The sequence below is a fragment of the Orcinus orca genome, chromosome 10 (genome assembly GCF_937001465.1).
Source record: "Orcinus orca chromosome 10, mOrcOrc1.1, whole genome shotgun sequence".
NCBI lineage: Eukaryota > Metazoa > Chordata > Mammalia > Artiodactyla > Delphinidae > Orcinus > Orcinus orca.
Window position 1 is genome coordinate 77046789 of NC_064568.1, and position 17921 is coordinate 77064709.

Below are 17921 nucleotides of genomic sequence, written 5' to 3' on the forward strand. Positions count from 1 at the left end.
CTGATACATAGATATGTACCTATATATCTATACATCAATACACACATATGTATATATACACATACACCTATGGGAAAGAGATTTCATGTCCATATTACTATACTACACACATATACACTCACACAGCTATGGGAAAGAGACTTCATATCTATATGACTATACATATACGTAACATGAATAACCAGGAAGAACTGAAAAATATTGGTGATTTGAGTGGGTTGGAGGAAACTACCCTGAGGCAGCGTGATGGAAGTCGGGTAGAAGGTCATGATCGAGAATGGAATCTGAAACACAAGACCTCAGAGGTGAAGCACTTCCAGAGGACGGCAGGTCCCAGACGGCCATGCCTCTAAGTTTCAAAAGTGGAGAAGGGATGAAGAATCTTTTGTTCAGTATTTTAGCCAATTCCAAAAGTCATCATCCAATGCCAGGCTTAGGCTCCATTCCTCCTTGGCAGGCCTTAATGCCTTCTGTAGACTTGGTTTACTTATGACTTGGAACTGTGGATGTCACAAGTGGCTTGTTTGTATTCATTCAGTAATTGGACTCTAAGATCTGGCTTGCCAAACCAGTCTCCAGGACATTTTTCTTTGCCTGAGTCATTGATAACACTGCTACTAACCCCAATCAAGATGTAGGAGGCTTTGTGCGAAGTCCAAGGCACCCGGTGGCACTGTGATTCACAGTTACCTGGCTCCTTTATTCGGTTGCCAAGTTATTTGATTCTGCACTCACAGTGTCACCCATATCTTCCTTCCCGTTCCTACTGTTACCACAGCTAATCAAGGTCCTTAAAAGCGCTACCCTTGACAATTACAAAATGTTTCTTTTGTTTGTGTGAGTTATAAGAGCTCATTCAACTAATCTAACTACAAAGTATATTCTTTTAAGCTTTTCCCCATATAAACAAGTACATACATATAAACTAAATTATTGGTCACTTTTGTAATATTCTATTTTTTTTTGAGTTTTTGAACTTTATTTTATTTTTTTATACAGCAGGTTCTTATTAATCATCAATTTTATGCACATCAGTGTATACATGTCATGTCAATCCCAATCTCCCAATTCATCACACCCCACCCCCACCCCCTGCTGCTCTCCCCCCTTGGTGTCCATACATTTGTTCTCTACATCTGTGTCTCAATTTCTGCCCTGCAAACTGGTTCATCTGTACCATTTTTCTAGGTTCCACATATATACATTAATATATGATATTTGTTTTTCTCTTTCTGACTTACTTCACTCTGTATGACAGTCTCTAGATCCTTCCACGTCTCAACAAATGACCCAATTTCATTCCGTTTTATGGCTGAGTAATATTCCATTGTATATATGTACCACATCTTCTTTACCCATTCGTCTGTCGATGGGCATTTAGGTTGCTTCCATGACCTGGCTATTGTAAGTAGTGCTGCAATGAACATTGGGGTGCATGTGTCTTTTTGAATTATGGTTTTCTATGGGTATATGCCCAGTAGTGGGATTGCTGGACCATATGGTAATTCTATTTTTAGATTTTTGAGGAACCTCCATACTGTTTTCCATAGTGGCTGTATCAATTTACATTCCCACCGACAGTGCAAGAGGGTTCCTTTTTCTCCACACCCTCTCCAGCATTTGTTGTTTGTAGATTTTCTGATGATGCCCATTCTAACTGGTGTGAGGTGATACCTCACTGTAGTTTTGATTTGCATTTCTCTAAAAATTAGCGATGTTGAGCAGCTTTTCATGTGCCTCTTGGCCATCTGTAGGTCCTCTTTGGAGAAATGTCTATTTAGGTCTGCCCATTTTTTAATTGGGTTGTTTGTTTTTTTAATATTGAGCTGCATGAGCTGTTTATATATTTTGGAGATTAAGCCTTTGTCCATTGATTCGTTTGCAAATATTTTCTCCCATTCTGAGGGTTGTCTTTTCATCTTGTTAATGGTTTCCTTTTCTGTGCAAAAGCTTTGACGTTTCATTAGGTCCCATGTTTTTATTTTTGTTTTTATTTCCATTACTCTAGGAGGTGGATCAAAAGAGATCTTGCTGTGATTTATGTCAAAGAGTGCTCTTCCTGTTTTCCTCTAAGAGCTTTATGGTGTCCGATCTTACATTTAGGTCTCTAATCCATTATGAGTTTATTTTTCTATATGGTGTTAGGGAGTGTTCTAATTTCATTCTTTTGCATGTAGCTATCCAGTTTTCCCAGCACCACTTATTGAAGAGACTGTCTTTTCTCCATTATATATCCTTGCCTCCTTTGTCATAGATTAGTTGACCATATGTGTATGGGTTTATCTCTGGGCTTTCCATCTTGTTCAATTGACCTATATTTCTGTTTTTGTGCCATACCATATTGTCTTGATTACTGTAGCTTTGTAGTATAGTCTGAAGTCAGGGAGTCTGATTCCTCCAGTTCTGCTTTTTCCCCTCAAGACTGCTTTGGCTATACGGGGTCTTTTGTGTCTCCATACAAATTTTAAGATTTTTTGTTCTACTTCTGTAAAAAATGCCATTGGTAATTTGATAGGGATTGCATTGAATCTGTAGATTGCTTTGGGTAGTATAGTCATTTTCACAATACTGATTCTCCCAATCCAAGAACATGGTGTATCTCTCCTTCTGTTGGTATCATCTTTAATTTCTTTCATCAGTGTCTTATAGTTTTCGGCATACAGGTCTTTTGTCTCCTTAGGTAGGTTTATTCCTAGGTATTTTATTCTTTTTGTTGCAATGGTAAATGGGAGTGTTTCCTTAATTACTCTTTCAGATTTTTCATTATTAGTGTATAGGAATGTAAGAGATTTCTGTGCATTAATTTTGTATCCTGAAACTTTACCAGATTCATTGATTAGCTCTAGTAGTTTTCTGGTGGCATCTTTAGGATTCCCTATGTATAGTCTCATGTCATCTGCAAACAGTGACAGTTTTACCTGTTCTTTTCCAATTTGTATTCCTTTTATTTCTTTTTCTTCTCTGATTGCCGTGGCTAGGACTTCCAAAACTGTGTTGAATAATAGTGGTGAAAGTGGACATCCTTGTCTTGTTCCTTATCTTAGAGGAAATGCTTTCAGTTTTTCACCATTAAGAATGATGTTTGCTGTGGGTTTGTCCTATATGGCCTTTATTAGGCTGAGGTAGGTTCCCTCTATGCCCACTTTCTGGAGAGTTTCTATCATAAATGGGTGTTGAATTTTGTCAAAAGCTTTTTCTGCATCTACTGAGATGATCATATGGTTTTTCTTCTTCAATTTGTTAATCTGGTGTATCACATTGATTGATTTGCGTTTATTGAGGAATCTTTGCATCCTTGGGTTAAATCCTACTTGATCATGGTGTATGATCCTTTTAATGTGTTCTTGGATTCCATTTGCTAGTATTTTGTTGAGGATTTTTGCGTCTATATTCATCACAGATATTGGTCTGTAACTTTATTTTTTTTACAGTATCTTTGTCTGGTTTTGGTATCAGGGTGATGGTGGCCTCATAGAATGAGTTTGGGAGTGTTCCTTCCTCTGCAATTTTTTGGAAGAGTTTGAGAAGGATGGGTGTTAGCTCTTCTCTAAATGTTTGATAGAATTCACCTGTGAAGCCCTCTGGTCCTGGACTTTTGTTTGTTGGAAGATTTTTAATCACAGTTTCAATTTCATTACTTGTGATTGGTCTGTTCATATTTTCTATTTCTTCCTGGTCAGTTTTGGAAGGTTATAGCTTTCTAAGAATTTGTCCATTTCTTCCAGGTTGTCCATTTTATTGGCATAGAGTTGCTTGTAGTAGTCTCTTAGGATGCTTTGTATTCCTGATGTGTCTGTTGTAACTTCTTTTTCATTTCTAATTTTATTGATTTCAGTCCTCTCCCTCTTTTTCTTGATGAGTCTGGCTAATGGTTTATCAATTTTGTTTATCTTCTCAAAGAACCAGCTTTTAGTTTTATTGATCTTTGCTATTGTTTTCTTTGTTTCTATTTTACTTATTTCTGCTCTAATCTTTATGATTTCTTTCCTGCTGCTAACTTTGGGTTTTGTTTGTTCTTCTTTCTCTAGTTCCTTTAGGTGTAAGGTTAGATTGTTTGATATTTTTCTTGTTTCTTGAGGTAGGTTTGTATAGCTATAAACTTCCCTCTTAGAACTGCTTTTGCTGCATCCCATAGGTTTTGGATCGTTGTGTTTTCATTGTCATTTGTTTCTAGGTATTTTTGATTTCCTCTTCGATTTCTTCAGTGATCTCTTGGTTATTTAGGAACATATTGTTTAGCCTCCATGTGTTTGTGTTTTTTACGTTTCTTTCCTTGTAATTCATTTCTAATCTCATAGCATTGTGGTCAGAAAAGATGCTTGATATGATTTCAATTTTCTTAAATTTACTGAGGCTTGATTTGTGACCCAAGATGTGATCTATCCTGGAGAATGCTCCATCCGCACTTGAAAAGAAAGTGTAATCTGCTGTTTTTGGATGGAATGTCTTATAAATATCAATTAAATCTATCTGGTCTATTGTGTCATTTAAAGCTGTGTTTCCTTATTAATTTTCCGTTTGCATGATCTGTCCATTGGTGTAAGTGAGGTGTTAAAGTTCCCCACTATCATTGTGTTACTGTCAACTTCCTTTTTTATAGCTGTTAGCATTTGCCTTATGGATTGAGGTGCTCCTATGCTGGGTATATATATATATATATATATATATATATATATATATATATATATTTTTTTTTTTTTTTGGTACATGGGCCTCTCACTATTGTGGCCTCTCTTCGCCTACCACAGGAAAAAAAACCACACTTTCACGAAGTCATGTAATCAGGGGTCAGAATTTGATATAAATAATTCTTACTGCTTTAATTTCTTTACTAAAATTAGCCTTAAAACAAAAACAAAAACTCTGTGTGTGTGGTGGTGAAGAATACCTTGACTGCTAAGTGTTTGGTGTCATTGCCTCGCTTTATGCTAAGGCACCAGTGGTTTTCTACATCTTTGTTTTTGAACCATCAGACCAATTATCAGCACAGGGAACAGGACCAATCACATTTTTTTTTTTTTTTTTTTTTTTTTTTGCTGTACGCGGGCCTCTCGCTGTTGTGGCCCCTCCCGTTGCAGAGCACAGGCTCACGGGCCCAGCCGCTCCGCGGCATGTGGGATCATCCCGGACCAGGGCACGAACCCGTGTCCACTGCATCGGCAGGCGGACTCTCAACCACTGCGCCACCAGGGAAGCCCATTATACCCATTCTTTAGATGAGAAAGATAAGGCACAGAATTACTGAGAGTCACACTGCTAGCACTTTTGAGTAGGAGTGGGAAGTAGTACTGGGAAGAGGTTTGAGGCCAATTAGCCAATGTCAGCCCATGAGCTTAGCGTATAATCCTATAGGCAGAAAGGAACCATTGATAGTTTTTGGATAGGGGATTGGCAAGCACTAACCACAGTAGCTAAGATCCAAATACACACTCAGCAGGGCATACACATGAAGCAACCCTGGATGCAAAGGTATGAGGTAAGAAAGAAAGTAAACCATCAGGAACCCTATGGAATCACTCCCTAGGAATAAAGTATTGCAGAGAATTTCCTAAGTGGCATGCTTTTCCCACAGTTGTTTTTTTGGTCATGGAATTGACCAAACTGTCCGACATGACAAAACTCCACCAAGCTGTAGCTGCTGGGGACTACAATTCAGTGAAAAAGATTTTGAAGAAAAGTTTCTGTGGCCCAGACTACAAGGAAGTGGACTGGAACGACCGAACCCCACCTCACTGGGCTGCGATCAAGGGTGAGTAGGCAATGCCTATGTAGATCCAGCCCTTCGAGACCACCGTTCATGAGGTACCCCGTTGGTAGTCGGTGTGGGGTAGTAGAAAGAACATTTCTTGGGAGTCAGATGAATGAATGGGGGCCATTACAATCCTGGAACCTCCACTTATTAGTTGTAGCACCTTAGCAAGTTATTTAACATCTCCAGGCCTTAGTCTATCCATCTGTATGATGAGAGCAGTAATGCTGCCTTGGAATCTCGTGGTGAGGATTCAGTAAGATAGCGAATGTGCACTGCCTAGCAAGTGACTCTCAATTAATGTTAGCCTTCTGCCCTCTTGAGGGCAGAACGGGAACTTTGTCCTGTTCATGGCTGGGGCACGCCAAACAAGGCTCAGTTATAGAACTGGAGGAGGATCGCGGCAAAAACTCAGCCAAAGGGCTTGTCAAGACCTTCAGCCATGGAACACCACTGAAGAAAGTTAGGGAAGTGTTACAGTCAGCTTTGCTTTTTAAAAATTTGTTTTGACTCCCGTATGGCGAATGGGTTGGTGGGAAGCAAGCCTGGCTGCAGAGAAATCAGTTGGGAGAATTTTCCAGTACAAAGTGATGGGAGCTATGCTAAAGCACCTGTCAGTGAACATTTGCTATACGCTGGGCTGTGTACGTTACGCCTGTGATTCTTTTTTTTTTTTTTTTTTTCCCAGTACGCGGGCCTCTCCCGCTGCAGAGCACAGGCTCCGGACGCGCAGGCTCAGCGGCCATGGCCCACGGGCCCACCCGCTCCGCGGAACGTGGGATCTTCCCGCACCGGGGCACGAACCCGCGTCCCCTGCATCAGTAGGTGGACTCTCAACCACTGCGCCACCAGGGAAGCCCCGCCTGTGATTCTTTTGTGCTTCACAAGAACTCAGTAAGGTAAGTGAATATATCCTTAATTGGCAAATGAGGAAACTGAACTTCGGATGTTTGTGTCTCATCTGGGATGCCATGGTTAGCAAGCGGTATTTATTGTCAGGTATAAACCCACATCTCTCTGACGAGAAAACCTGTGCTCTTAATCTGTGCTAGCTTTCATGTAAGTGGGACTTGATGTATTTTTTATTGAGATGTGATTGACATACAACATAATATCAGTTTTAGGTATATAGCATAATGATTCAATTTTTGTATATATTGTGAAATACCACAATAAGTCTAGTTAACATCTGCCACCATCCATAGTTACAAATTGTTTTCCTTGTGATAACTTTTAAGATCTACTCTCCTAGCAACTTTCAAATATGCAATACAGTATTATTAGCAATAGTCACCATGCTGTACATTACATCCTCGTGACATTTATTGTATAACTAGAAGTTTGTACCTTTTGTACCTTCACCCATCTTGCGCCCACCCACAGCAGCCACGAATCTGTTCTCTGTATCTATGAGCTCAGTTTTTTTGTTTTCAGATTCTACGTATCGTGAGATCATATGATATTTGTCTTTCTCTGTCTGACTTATTTCACTTAGGATAACGCCCTCAAAGTGCGTCCACGTCGTTGCCAAGTATTGGGTTTTGCAGTCGGCATGGAGACTGCCGAAAGCAGAGTGAGCCTTAGGGGTGTTAGCACAGGTCAGGGTAGAGTGACTTGGAAGAAAAAGCAAGATTTCTGGGCAGGGTCTGCAAGAATGGACAGGAGAGGAGGAGAGAACTGGTTTACATAAATAACACTAATACAAGATAGAAAGTGACAAGGTCAAAAGAGCAGGTCAGGGGAGGGAGGCTTTGTGGTCTGAATACGGAGAGGTCACTTGCAGCTTGTTGGGGGCACAAAGGCTGAGCGACAAGCAGGTTTGCCGTCCTCTGAATGAATTGTGCTTTTTATCATGCTTTGCACTTACAATACTGTTTGCCCTGCCTGTATGATCATTTATCCTCTCAAATTTCATTTGTCCTCATACTGGCTCAAACCTTATCTCCGTGAATGGGCTTTCAGCAGTGTCCTTAAGCAAGTCACGTACTCACCTTTGGCCTCATATACAAAACGGTGTTTTTGTATGCTTCCCATCGTCCGTGTGTGTATGATGATCGAGTCATCTATTTCTCCATCTATCACCTGTTCTAAGATTCTGTAGCTATCATCTAACTCTTCTTTACATAAATGCATCTATACATACAATACGTACATGATTATAATTTTTATTTTCTTCCCTACCTGTTTCTGTACTATAAATTTTTCTACAGTGAACAGATATAGCTTTTACAATTAGGAAAAAATGCAATTAAAAAATAAATGAAGGAAAACAGCCTCCCCATAATACGCAGGTTGCTCTGTTGATGTGAGCACTTTAAAAATGAGTAGGGGGGCTTAGTGTTGCAGCCACTGTCATTAAAACTGACAAGCACTTCAAACTAAGTGCTTGTCTTTGATTCTATGGACATCCCACCTGGGCACCCTGTTTTTCTCCACCTCCAAGTAGTTTCTTTAGTGTCTGAGACCTCCCAAAGTGTACACTTGGAAATGCTTGAACTTGGCCGCCTTTCTCTTCGACTGGACGGCAGAGGTGCCCAGGCCGCATGCAGAGGGCAGAGGAGACGCCCCCCTGCAGGCCGGGCAGGCTGTCCAGTCCACGGGCATTGGGGGTTGAGAGCTGGTTCCCCTCTCCTAGGGCTGAGCCCCAGTGCCGGGACCACCGCCAGGCCACCAAGCAGAAGGGGCTGCAGCTTGATCAGCGGGATGAAGACTGGGATGCCAACAAGAGGGAGTTGGAGCTGTCTCTTCCTTCCTCAAAGCAAAACACTGATAAGAAAAAGAATAAGACTCGAGGCCCCACCAGGCTCAGCAATACCAAGGACAGGAGAGTGTGAGAAGGCTGGCATCCCAGGAACTGGAGCTGGGCTTTCTGGCAGGAGACTTTCCTTGGCACCAGACTAGGTGTTGTTTGGTGTGTGTTGTCCTGACATGATTTTACTCCTAGATCATTAATTACCCACATGGCTTCTACCGATAGCTCCTGACTTGTTGTTCAGTCTGGAAGTCTGGCCTGGGGACTCTCTACATGGGCTGTCTCCTCCTTGCCCATACCTGCTGTCCCTAAGTACTACCAAGAGGGGACAAACGTCAGCTGTTTGCATTTTTGTCACCAGTGATTTGCACTGTCAGCATCTCCTGAACCCCTGTATGCAATTATAGCATTTCAGGGGCAAAGAAAAATCTTCTCCTAAGGAAACTTGGTTGTTTCAATGAAAAAAAAAAGTATTGTAACAACAAAACCTCAGAAATTTCCAACATTCTCAGGTCAGTTAATCTATGAAAAAGAAATTATTTGTTGTCACATAGACCAAGCAAAGAGGTGAAGAGATGTAGCTCTGAGTTTCCAGCTATTTTTCTTTTTTTTTTTGCTTGGGGAAGAAGCCCACAGTGGGCCAATTTTACCAATGATCCTTTCTACACAGGAGAAACAGTGAGAAATAAAAACCTTAATTTTATTCCACTTAATAATGAGAGCTAGCATAAAATAATGGAATTACAACTCTACTTGGTCAACTGTATATTTTAGGAAATCTAAATACAGATCAGCTATTTCCAATGAAAATATTGTATCCAAATTGAGATATGCTATAAATATAAAATGCATATCATATTTTGAAGACTTAGGACAAAATGTAAAATAGCTCGTTAATAATATTGATTACATATTGAAATGGTAATATTTTAGATATTGGGTTAAATAAAATATATTACTAACATGAATTCTACCTTTTTCCTTTAGTTTTTTAAAAAATGTGGCTAGTAGAGTTTTTAAAATTATATAGGTGGCTTGCTTTTCCCCCATCAGACAGCACTACAGTAGAAACCAGACAATAGTTAGAGCCTCTACCAGGCAGCTGGCCTAGTGTACTTGAAATGGCACTTTCTAGGCTTACTAATTTTTCTGCCTAAATCAATGTGTTTAGGCACCAAACATCATCTTAATTACACACTCCTCAATGCTTATGTTAATACAGGTCATGTTTAGTTGAATTTTCTGAAATAAACAAATGCTTGAGCATCTTATAGGAAAGCAGTCTAGGTGTGGAGGGTGCCTTGTCTAGCGTTTATCCATCCCGAGCATCAATTTCCTTTCTCTAGTCCCTGCAATTCACAGGGATGGTTCCTGCTTGCCATCCTTCCATCAGTCCTCAACCAGGGGCAACAACTCCAGCTGGACCAATAACCATCTTCTCCTGGGAGTATGAAGGGGGAGCCCCTGGGCCCGCTGATTCTGGGGGATAAGGCTAAACTCAGGGGACATGGGGATCTCCGACTTCTTTCCTGACTCACCCTCACACACACATTGCCCTTGACCTCTGTGCAGAGTTTCCATCCTCTCTGCAAGTTCACACTTCTCCCCCACCATGAGCACAGCCCATGCAGAGGCTTGTGGGCCAAGGGAGAAGGGAAAGGGGAAAGGGGGAGCTGGAAGGAGGGAGAGGAGGGAGGGGGAGGGGTGGCAGTGTGTGGAAAAGGGCCCAGGCTGCACCACTGAGCCTCCCACCTTGGCAAAAAAAAAAAAAAAAAGGTCCTTTAGTTTTCCCCTTCGTCACTCATATTGAGCCTTGTCTTCTCATGGGGCCCCCTCACTGATGGCCCGCCCACAGATCAGCCTCCTCCCTCACTGGGTCCCCATTCCCCTCACTGGGCCCTCTGCTGATTCAGAGACCTCAGCCCGCTCAAGGAGCCGCCGTTTCACAATTTCCCTTCCACCCTCAGCTCTGGCCACACGCCCTCAGAAAGGCCGTCTCAGGACCTGTGACTCTGAGCTGGGTCCAGCGGGGAGGAAGCTGTAGGTTCTGCATCTGCCATCTCAGCTGGGACCCTCCTGGGGTCCTCATGCATCTTCACTCGCACTTCCCTCTTCATCATTGTCTTTGTCCCCTGAGTGACCCCCGGTGGCTCTTCCTCTGGGGCAATTTGTCCTTCCGGGCACTGGCCCCCAGGCGCTGGGCTGACCAAATGGCACTGAAACCGGGCCTGGAGGTCAGACATGGAGGGTGGCCAGATCTGGTCTGGATCTGGTCTGGGTGTCCATTTTCAGAGGACCATTGATGACTAGAGCTCGTGGGCCAGAGGCTGGGATGGGAGGGACAGGGAAACACTGGGGCCGGGCCTGCTCCCTCAGCCAGCGGGGGACCCATGGAGGGGAATTAATAGAGGTGGGAGTAGTAAAAGGGAGGGTATTTTAACAGCCAGGACTCCCACAGTAAAGCTGGCTGCCCTGAGGTGTCTAAACAGACGCCTAAGCATCTTCCAGGGGTACACAAGACTCCGACGTAAGAGTAGGCTGAACTCAGGAGTTTCTGTGGTCCTTCTTCAGCTTTCACGCCCCCCATGGATAATAAAAAAAGAAAAAGAATTAAAAAAAAATATTCTTCTCCTGGGAACTTGAAGTCTTCATGAGAGCAGGGACCAATAGCGTATAACCTCGGAAGTGTGGAGTAGCTAGTTCTATAATAGGGCTGAGGAAGGGTTGAGGGGTGTTCTAGAAAGAGAAGGAGAAGATGAGGGGAGAGACAGAGAGATTGGGAGGGAGGGAGGGAGAGAGCGCACAAGCCCACAACTTTCTAGTTTCCAGTTCTGGCTCCTTTCTCAGGAAATCTGCGAGATACCACTTTCGTAACGAGATTTCCCCTTTTGCTTACAGCACGTTGAACTCATTGTCTTTCCCTTACAACCAGTCTTTCTTCATAAACACAGTATTTTAAGATCACGGGCTTATGAGTCAAATAGACTTTGTATCCTCACCTAGGAAATAAGCAAACTAATCCTTACTTCCTGGTTTCTGTGTGGATGAGACAACGTGTAACATGCTGGCGTCAACACTCTGCACCTGGTCCATGTAATGGCTATTGTATTACTATAGGCATGAGCTCAGCTTTTCCCTGAGAACCCCAAAGCCATCCAGGAAGGATGCCTTTTCTAGGTTGAGTGAGGCTCTCCAGTGTTCAGTCCATAAATACCCCCTCTGCCTAGTGTCATGGCACAGAGAATAGCCCAACTTCCATTGGCCGTACAGACCTGGGCCAAACTGCAGTAAGTGTTCTTAGGGTCCTTCACGTGGTCCATAACCCACGGCCTCTCAGTGTCCTCACTGAGTCCTCCTTTCATTGTTATCCTCATTGAGGCGTTAGGAGGAGGAATATATTTCTTGTCCCATTAGTTTTTGTATAGCTTGTAAGAGCAACAGAAAGAGGACACCAAAATAACTTCCTTGTGTGAAGGATCTGTTGTGATGCAGATTCTGTGCTAAGCACTTTACATGTACTGTGTTATATCTAATCTGTACGACACGCCTGCAAGGCAGGTGTCATTGTACCCAGTTGACATCACAAACTAAAATTCTGAGAGGTTGAGTGACTTGCCCTCAACCACTTGCCGATGGTCATAAAACCTTTAAAGCCTGTCTGGATTGGATGGAGCTTTAACCCTTCAGGGTTAGAGATGTCGGACAGGTTGCTTAACTTCTCTGGATTCCCCATCCGTAACTTGGGGGAGGATAGAGTGTCTATACCATAGCATCGTGGGGAGAATTAAATGAGATAACTCACGTCAAACACTTAGTACAATGCTTTCCACGTTTAAGGGTCTTTAAATTACATGGAAATCTTTTCTTGGCCATGGAAAATGTTTAAAAATCAGTATTTACTGAACAGATTCCAAGAACTGTACACAACAGAGCACTCAGGGTGTATCTTCATGAAATAAAACAGGAAAAATGCAGTCAACAATCTTATTGTTTGGTGTTTTTATGATATCAAAGAGGTTTGTGGGATTTATTTTTCTTTATAACATCAATTATTTGGCATTGCTTGAGAGAGAAGGTCCCAAACAGCTTGGGTTGAGCCAAAAACATTACTAAAGTTTTTTCTTACCAGTGTTCTGACTTTCATCCTTGACCTTATGAATTCAGGCCAACACTTTGTTTTCTGTTTCTGTCCTGTATACTCTGTTGGCAGGCACGTTCACTTAAAAACCCTGAAAAGAGAAACTTCGTGGGTGAAGACAAAAACATCCAACAAAAAAAATGAGTTAACCAGATCCCATATTTCACACTGAATTATCCCACCATACTTAAAATGATCATTCAGTTCATCTTCTTTGATTATTGCAATATTGTCTTAGGAGACAATAATATCTTGACTTCTAAATCCCTCCCCCCACAAACGTTTTTGTAATTAAGTAAAGAGATGGCAAATTCAGAAGGTAAAGTGACTAAACTGTGGATTAAAAAATCTCTCAGTAAGGAGACTCTTAAAGTCACTTGATCAAGAATAATACTATTTATATGGGGCTACCATATTCAGAGAAAAGACAGACTTTTAAAATGGAGTTAATACAGAAATCAAAATTAGGAAGAAGAATAGAATGTTTGTTATCTGATCCCAAGCCTGTAATCTAAGCTTACTTCTGAATTCTCATCCTTAGAGACCCCTGGTACCTGTCAAGCTGGGCTGCTCACTGCCTGGTAATATATACCGTGTGTGCTAGGCATGTTACTATGTCCCAGTCAATAATTCTGTGAGGCAGATGTTGCTATAAGTGAGGACATAGGGGTTGAGGGAGGTTAGGTAATTTGCCCAAGTCATATAACTAGCAGAGGCCAGAGCTGGACCTTGGACTTAATCCAGGTCCACAGCCTGGCCACACATCCATGGTGCTACCCTGCCTCTGCACACCGGGCCCTGGCACCTGCTGCCTCTGCTAGACACCTTCTACTTCTGTGAGTTGGGCTGTTTTATAAATGGAATCATGCAGTATTTGTCCTTCTATGACTGGCTTATTTCACGTAGAATAATGTCACCCCACTGCTCAATCAGGTTGGCAACAGAATTTGTGTACTTGTTTGAGCTGAGCTGATAGGTTGAGGGTAATAAGCTTGGGTCTTGAGAGCCACGCTGAATAATCTGAACAATCCCGTGTCACACCAGTGCTGACACACCCTGCTGCACCCTGATGAGACTTCTTTTTCCATTTCAAGAGCATGACGAGCAAGCAAAAAGAAATAAAAGAGAAACAGCCAACCTTGTGAACTGAGTTCCAAAGGCATTGGCTTATAAAAGCAACAGCTATTACGGAATACACACAAGTACACACACACATACACACACACACAAAACCAAACTATAAATATTAAACTTTAGGGCTTCCCTGGTGGCGCAGTGGTTGAGAGTCCGCCTGCCGATGCAGGGGACACGGGTTCGTGCCCCGGTCCGGGAAGATCCCACATGCCGCGGAGCGGCTGGGCCCGTGAGCCATGGCCGCTGAGCCTGCGCGTCCGGAGCCTGTGCTCCGCAACGGGAGAGGCCACAACAGTGAGAGGCCCGCGTACTGCAAAAAAATAAATAAATAAAAATTAAACTTTATGAGAGAAGGGCCACATAATTTATTATTCTCTTTTAAGATACCATGTTTGAGGATCGTGTCATAACTGAGTGAATGAACCCTGAGTTGTTTTTGTTTTGTCTCGTTTGGCTATAAAAGCTGTTAATTGCTTATGGAGAAAATCCCCAGTGGAAATAAATGAAGATTGGTTAAAGTGAAAGCATAATGCCTGTGTTTTGGAAAAGTGCCATGTCAGAGGGTATGAGAGCATAGGGGTCAGAGTCAAGGCTTTAGCCCCAGAGAGGCTTGGGCTCCAGTGCTCCCCAGCTAAGTGACACTCAGCCAGCTGCTAACTTTTACGAGCCTGTTTCTTCATCTGTAAGGCAGGATAAAGGAGCCCAGAGTCACATGGTCATGGGGATCCCAGTACAAAACATTAAAAAGGAAATCTTTGTGGCTTAGTTTGCTCGAAGAGTAGCATGATGGGCAGAAACAGGAAGATGATGTAGAGAGTAGAAGCTGTTCTCTCCAATTTCTTTTGCATTAGCTCTTGTAATGATTCAATGGTATATGACCAGGAAGAAAGAACTGAGAAAACTTGACAAGAGCAACCTTTCTCAAAATTAATCAAAACCAAAGGATTCCACAAAAAATAAGATGGATTGATGGAAGGACAGAGGGATGACTAGATGGCTGGAGAGGTGACAAAGTGAACAGTAAGAGCTAGCAGAAAATAGGTATAAGTGTTCTCTGTAAATTTCTTTTAATTTTCTGTATATTAAAAGTTTTCTAGATATAACATTGGGGGAAAAAACTACAGCTTTTCTGTAGCAGCCAGTGGCCTCTGGAAGTGTCTGTGGTACCCCCAAGCCAGGGAATGAGGAACATTCCTTCACACTCTGCTGTGTAGTTGGGGTTTAGGACCCAGTGTAGACAGAGCTGGGCAAGTCCAAGCAATTCAGCTTCCAAGCACTTTGAACTCGAGCAATTCCGTTAGCCTGCTTTATCCCTAGTTTCCTTATTCATAAACAGTGAAAACTACCTGCCTCTTAGGAATAAATGCAAGTATCCCTGGCACCATGATTAGGAAATTCGAGTCATTAATATTCTTAGTATCGAGTCAAAAGGACCTTCAAATCCATCTAACCCAAACCCCTCATTTTACAGATGGACCATCGGGTGCTCAGAGAGGAAAACTGATTTTCCCAGTGTCACACAGCTGATTAGTTGTAGCACTTGCCTTTGAATTCAGGTCTTCCGTGTTCCAGTCTAGTACTCTGTCATTGCATCAATCTTCCTCCTGAGAAGGCTTGTTTCTTCCATCTTATAAAATGATGCAGACCAACTACATGGCCATCAGGTATCACCAATGATTCTAGTGCAAAAGAGCAAACACCCAGCAAGAGACAACCCAGAGCTGGAACCGTGGAACTTTCTCCCCCGCTGGCTTTGCTGCTCTGACCCCCACCCTCAGGCAGTCCTAGATTCCATAAGATCAAGGGGCTTTGAGGCAGCCAGCCTTGAGCTCTCCATGGACCTTGAGCCTGAGAAGTACCGTGATTTTTCTGTTTGGGGACCAGAGCATGGCGTGGGGCAACCCCAGGTCCAGCCGCAGCCCCTGGGCAAGCTATCTCTTGCCCCATCTCATTTGACCAGATCAGGGCAAAGAAGCGGCTCCTTCCTGGAATATGACTGGGGTCCAGGCCTGCCTGTATCCACCTATGTTCTTCCATGTTAGCCTACCAAACTCCGAACTCTTGCTAAATTTGCAGAAGAGAAATCAGAGACCTTCTACCCTCTAAGAACCATGTGACTGTTTAGCAACTTTGCCCCAAGGGCTCAGAAATTGGAGAAACAACTTCTACTCTCATCTTCCTACTTCTGCACATCGTGCTGCTTTTCGAGCAAACTAAGCTACAAAGATTTCTTTTTCAACGTTCAGCACTGGAATTCTCTCTTGTGACTGTGGGCTTCTTTATCTGTCGCCATGAAACTTGATCACAGACTCTGAAGAATGCAAAGTAGTGAAATACCTTCCACTGAGAAGTTAAGGTTTCCTATGAAAGAGTGAACTTCGATGCTGCGTATTGCTTTTACAAAAATGTTACGCTGCATACAATTTGGGGGTATCTTTCCTGCCATCAGAGAAATCTCTGGAACTGGCTGATTCTTTGCTAGCCAACACTAGGTGTTTTTTGTTGTTGTTGTTAACAATTTTATTGAGGTATAATGTACATGTCATAAAGTGCTCTCACTATAAATGTAAAATTCAATGATTTTAAGAATTTTAGAACATTTTCATCACACCCAGGAGATCCCTCCTACCCAATAGACTGTCACTCCACATTCCCACTGCCAGCAAACATGACCCTCTTTCTCTATAGATTTACCTTTTCTAGACATTTCATAGAAAATAGATAGATGGATTCTTCACAGTAGATAATCATATCTTTATTACTCATAGATTGGGTCCATCATTTAATGATCAACATGGCCCAGGCACTATGCAAGGTGCTTGCCTTAAATGAGCAAAACAGACTGGATCCTGTCCAGCTAGGAAGGCAGGAAGTTAACCCAAAACAATCACAAGTGAAGATGGGCTGTGAAAGGGGTGACCACGGGGTGGGGAAGGGGGCTCCCTGGAGGGTAAATGAAGGCAGCTCACAGTTGGCCGTGGGATGGCACCTGGATGATGTCAAGAAGCCTCAGAGGGACTTCAGGCCGGGGTGGGGTGACCTAGCGGCACTACAAATGGATTGGAGCAGGGCAAGAACACAGGCAGGAAGACCAGCTGGGAAAGTGCTGGCCTAGCCCAGGGGAGAGGGGCCCAGTGGATAAGAACTTGGATTCCCGGTCAGATGGATCTGTGAGGTGTTTAACCTTGGAAGCTTAACGTCTCTAAACTTCTCATCTGTGAGTTGAGGAGAATAATGTTCTGTCTTCAAAAGATTGTTACTGTGACGATTCAGTGCCAGAGGCGTGGGCAGCGTTTCACAGGGCTCCACAAATGTACACACTGAATCCCTATGAAAGCAAAAAACATCTTAGAAGTGGATAGTAAGTTTCTTCAAGACGTCACAGAACCTTAGAATTTGAGATGTTAATCCTCAAGGTGTGACATCATATTACAGATAAGGAAAGCAAAGCTCCAAGAAGTGAGTGACTTGCCCTCAAATCATAAAGCATCACAAATCTGAGGTCCTGCTAAGAATTTAAGACACTCCATGAAGACAGCATTAACATAAAAGACCACACAGAGATACTTGTAGTATGGCAAATATGAAAACAGAAAATTTTTAGTAATGTCTTACTGTTCTGTACTCCTTAAACAGTCTTGAAGTTTCTCACCCTAGATTAAGTGGATTTGGTGGGGGGCGGGGGGGACTTAGGAGGCTGATCCAGTTTAGAAGGGATTAGTGATGCTGACCTGTGATGGGGTGGGGATAATTGGGAAGGGTGTGAAGCGGATGGTTTTGAGAGTTGGTTATGAGGCCGAATCCACAGAACTTACTGAAATTGATTGTTATGAAGGAGAAGAGACAAAGATGGTTCCCGAGTTTCTACTTTGGGGCAGTTGGATGTATTGTAACTGAGGTAGGGGTTTCTCTGAGTAAAGAATGGCTGAAAAAGTTAATAGATGAGTTGTCTACATGTTTTTAGGATCAGGACGCATAGTCTGAAATCTTTTGTGAGTGTGTATGTCCGCATGGATATTTAATTGACAACAAGGGCATTTGAGAAAGTCTGTACCTGGCTTGCTGGTGTTGATGAGACTCAAAAAAGAAAAAGTCAAGGACATGATGGAGACTTTGTTCTTTGTTTTATTTTTGTTAGTAAACTTTCA

At 42.6% G+C, this 17921-nt stretch overlaps 1 protein-coding gene across 1 annotated transcript; it reads left to right on the top strand.

Annotated features, from left to right (window-relative positions):
- Positions 1 to 5582: 5582 nt before the first annotated feature.
- Positions 5583 to 8931, top strand: ANKRD66 (ankyrin repeat domain 66). The gene is made up of 2 exons (XM_049716153.1): positions 5583 to 5753; positions 8385 to 8931. Exons 1-2 carry the CDS (start codon positions 5587 to 5589, stop codon positions 8581 to 8583), a joined length of 366 nt encoding a protein of 121 aa, XP_049572110.1. The 5' UTR covers positions 5583 to 5586; the 3' UTR covers positions 8584 to 8931.
- Positions 8932 to 17921: the final 8990 nt, after the last annotated feature.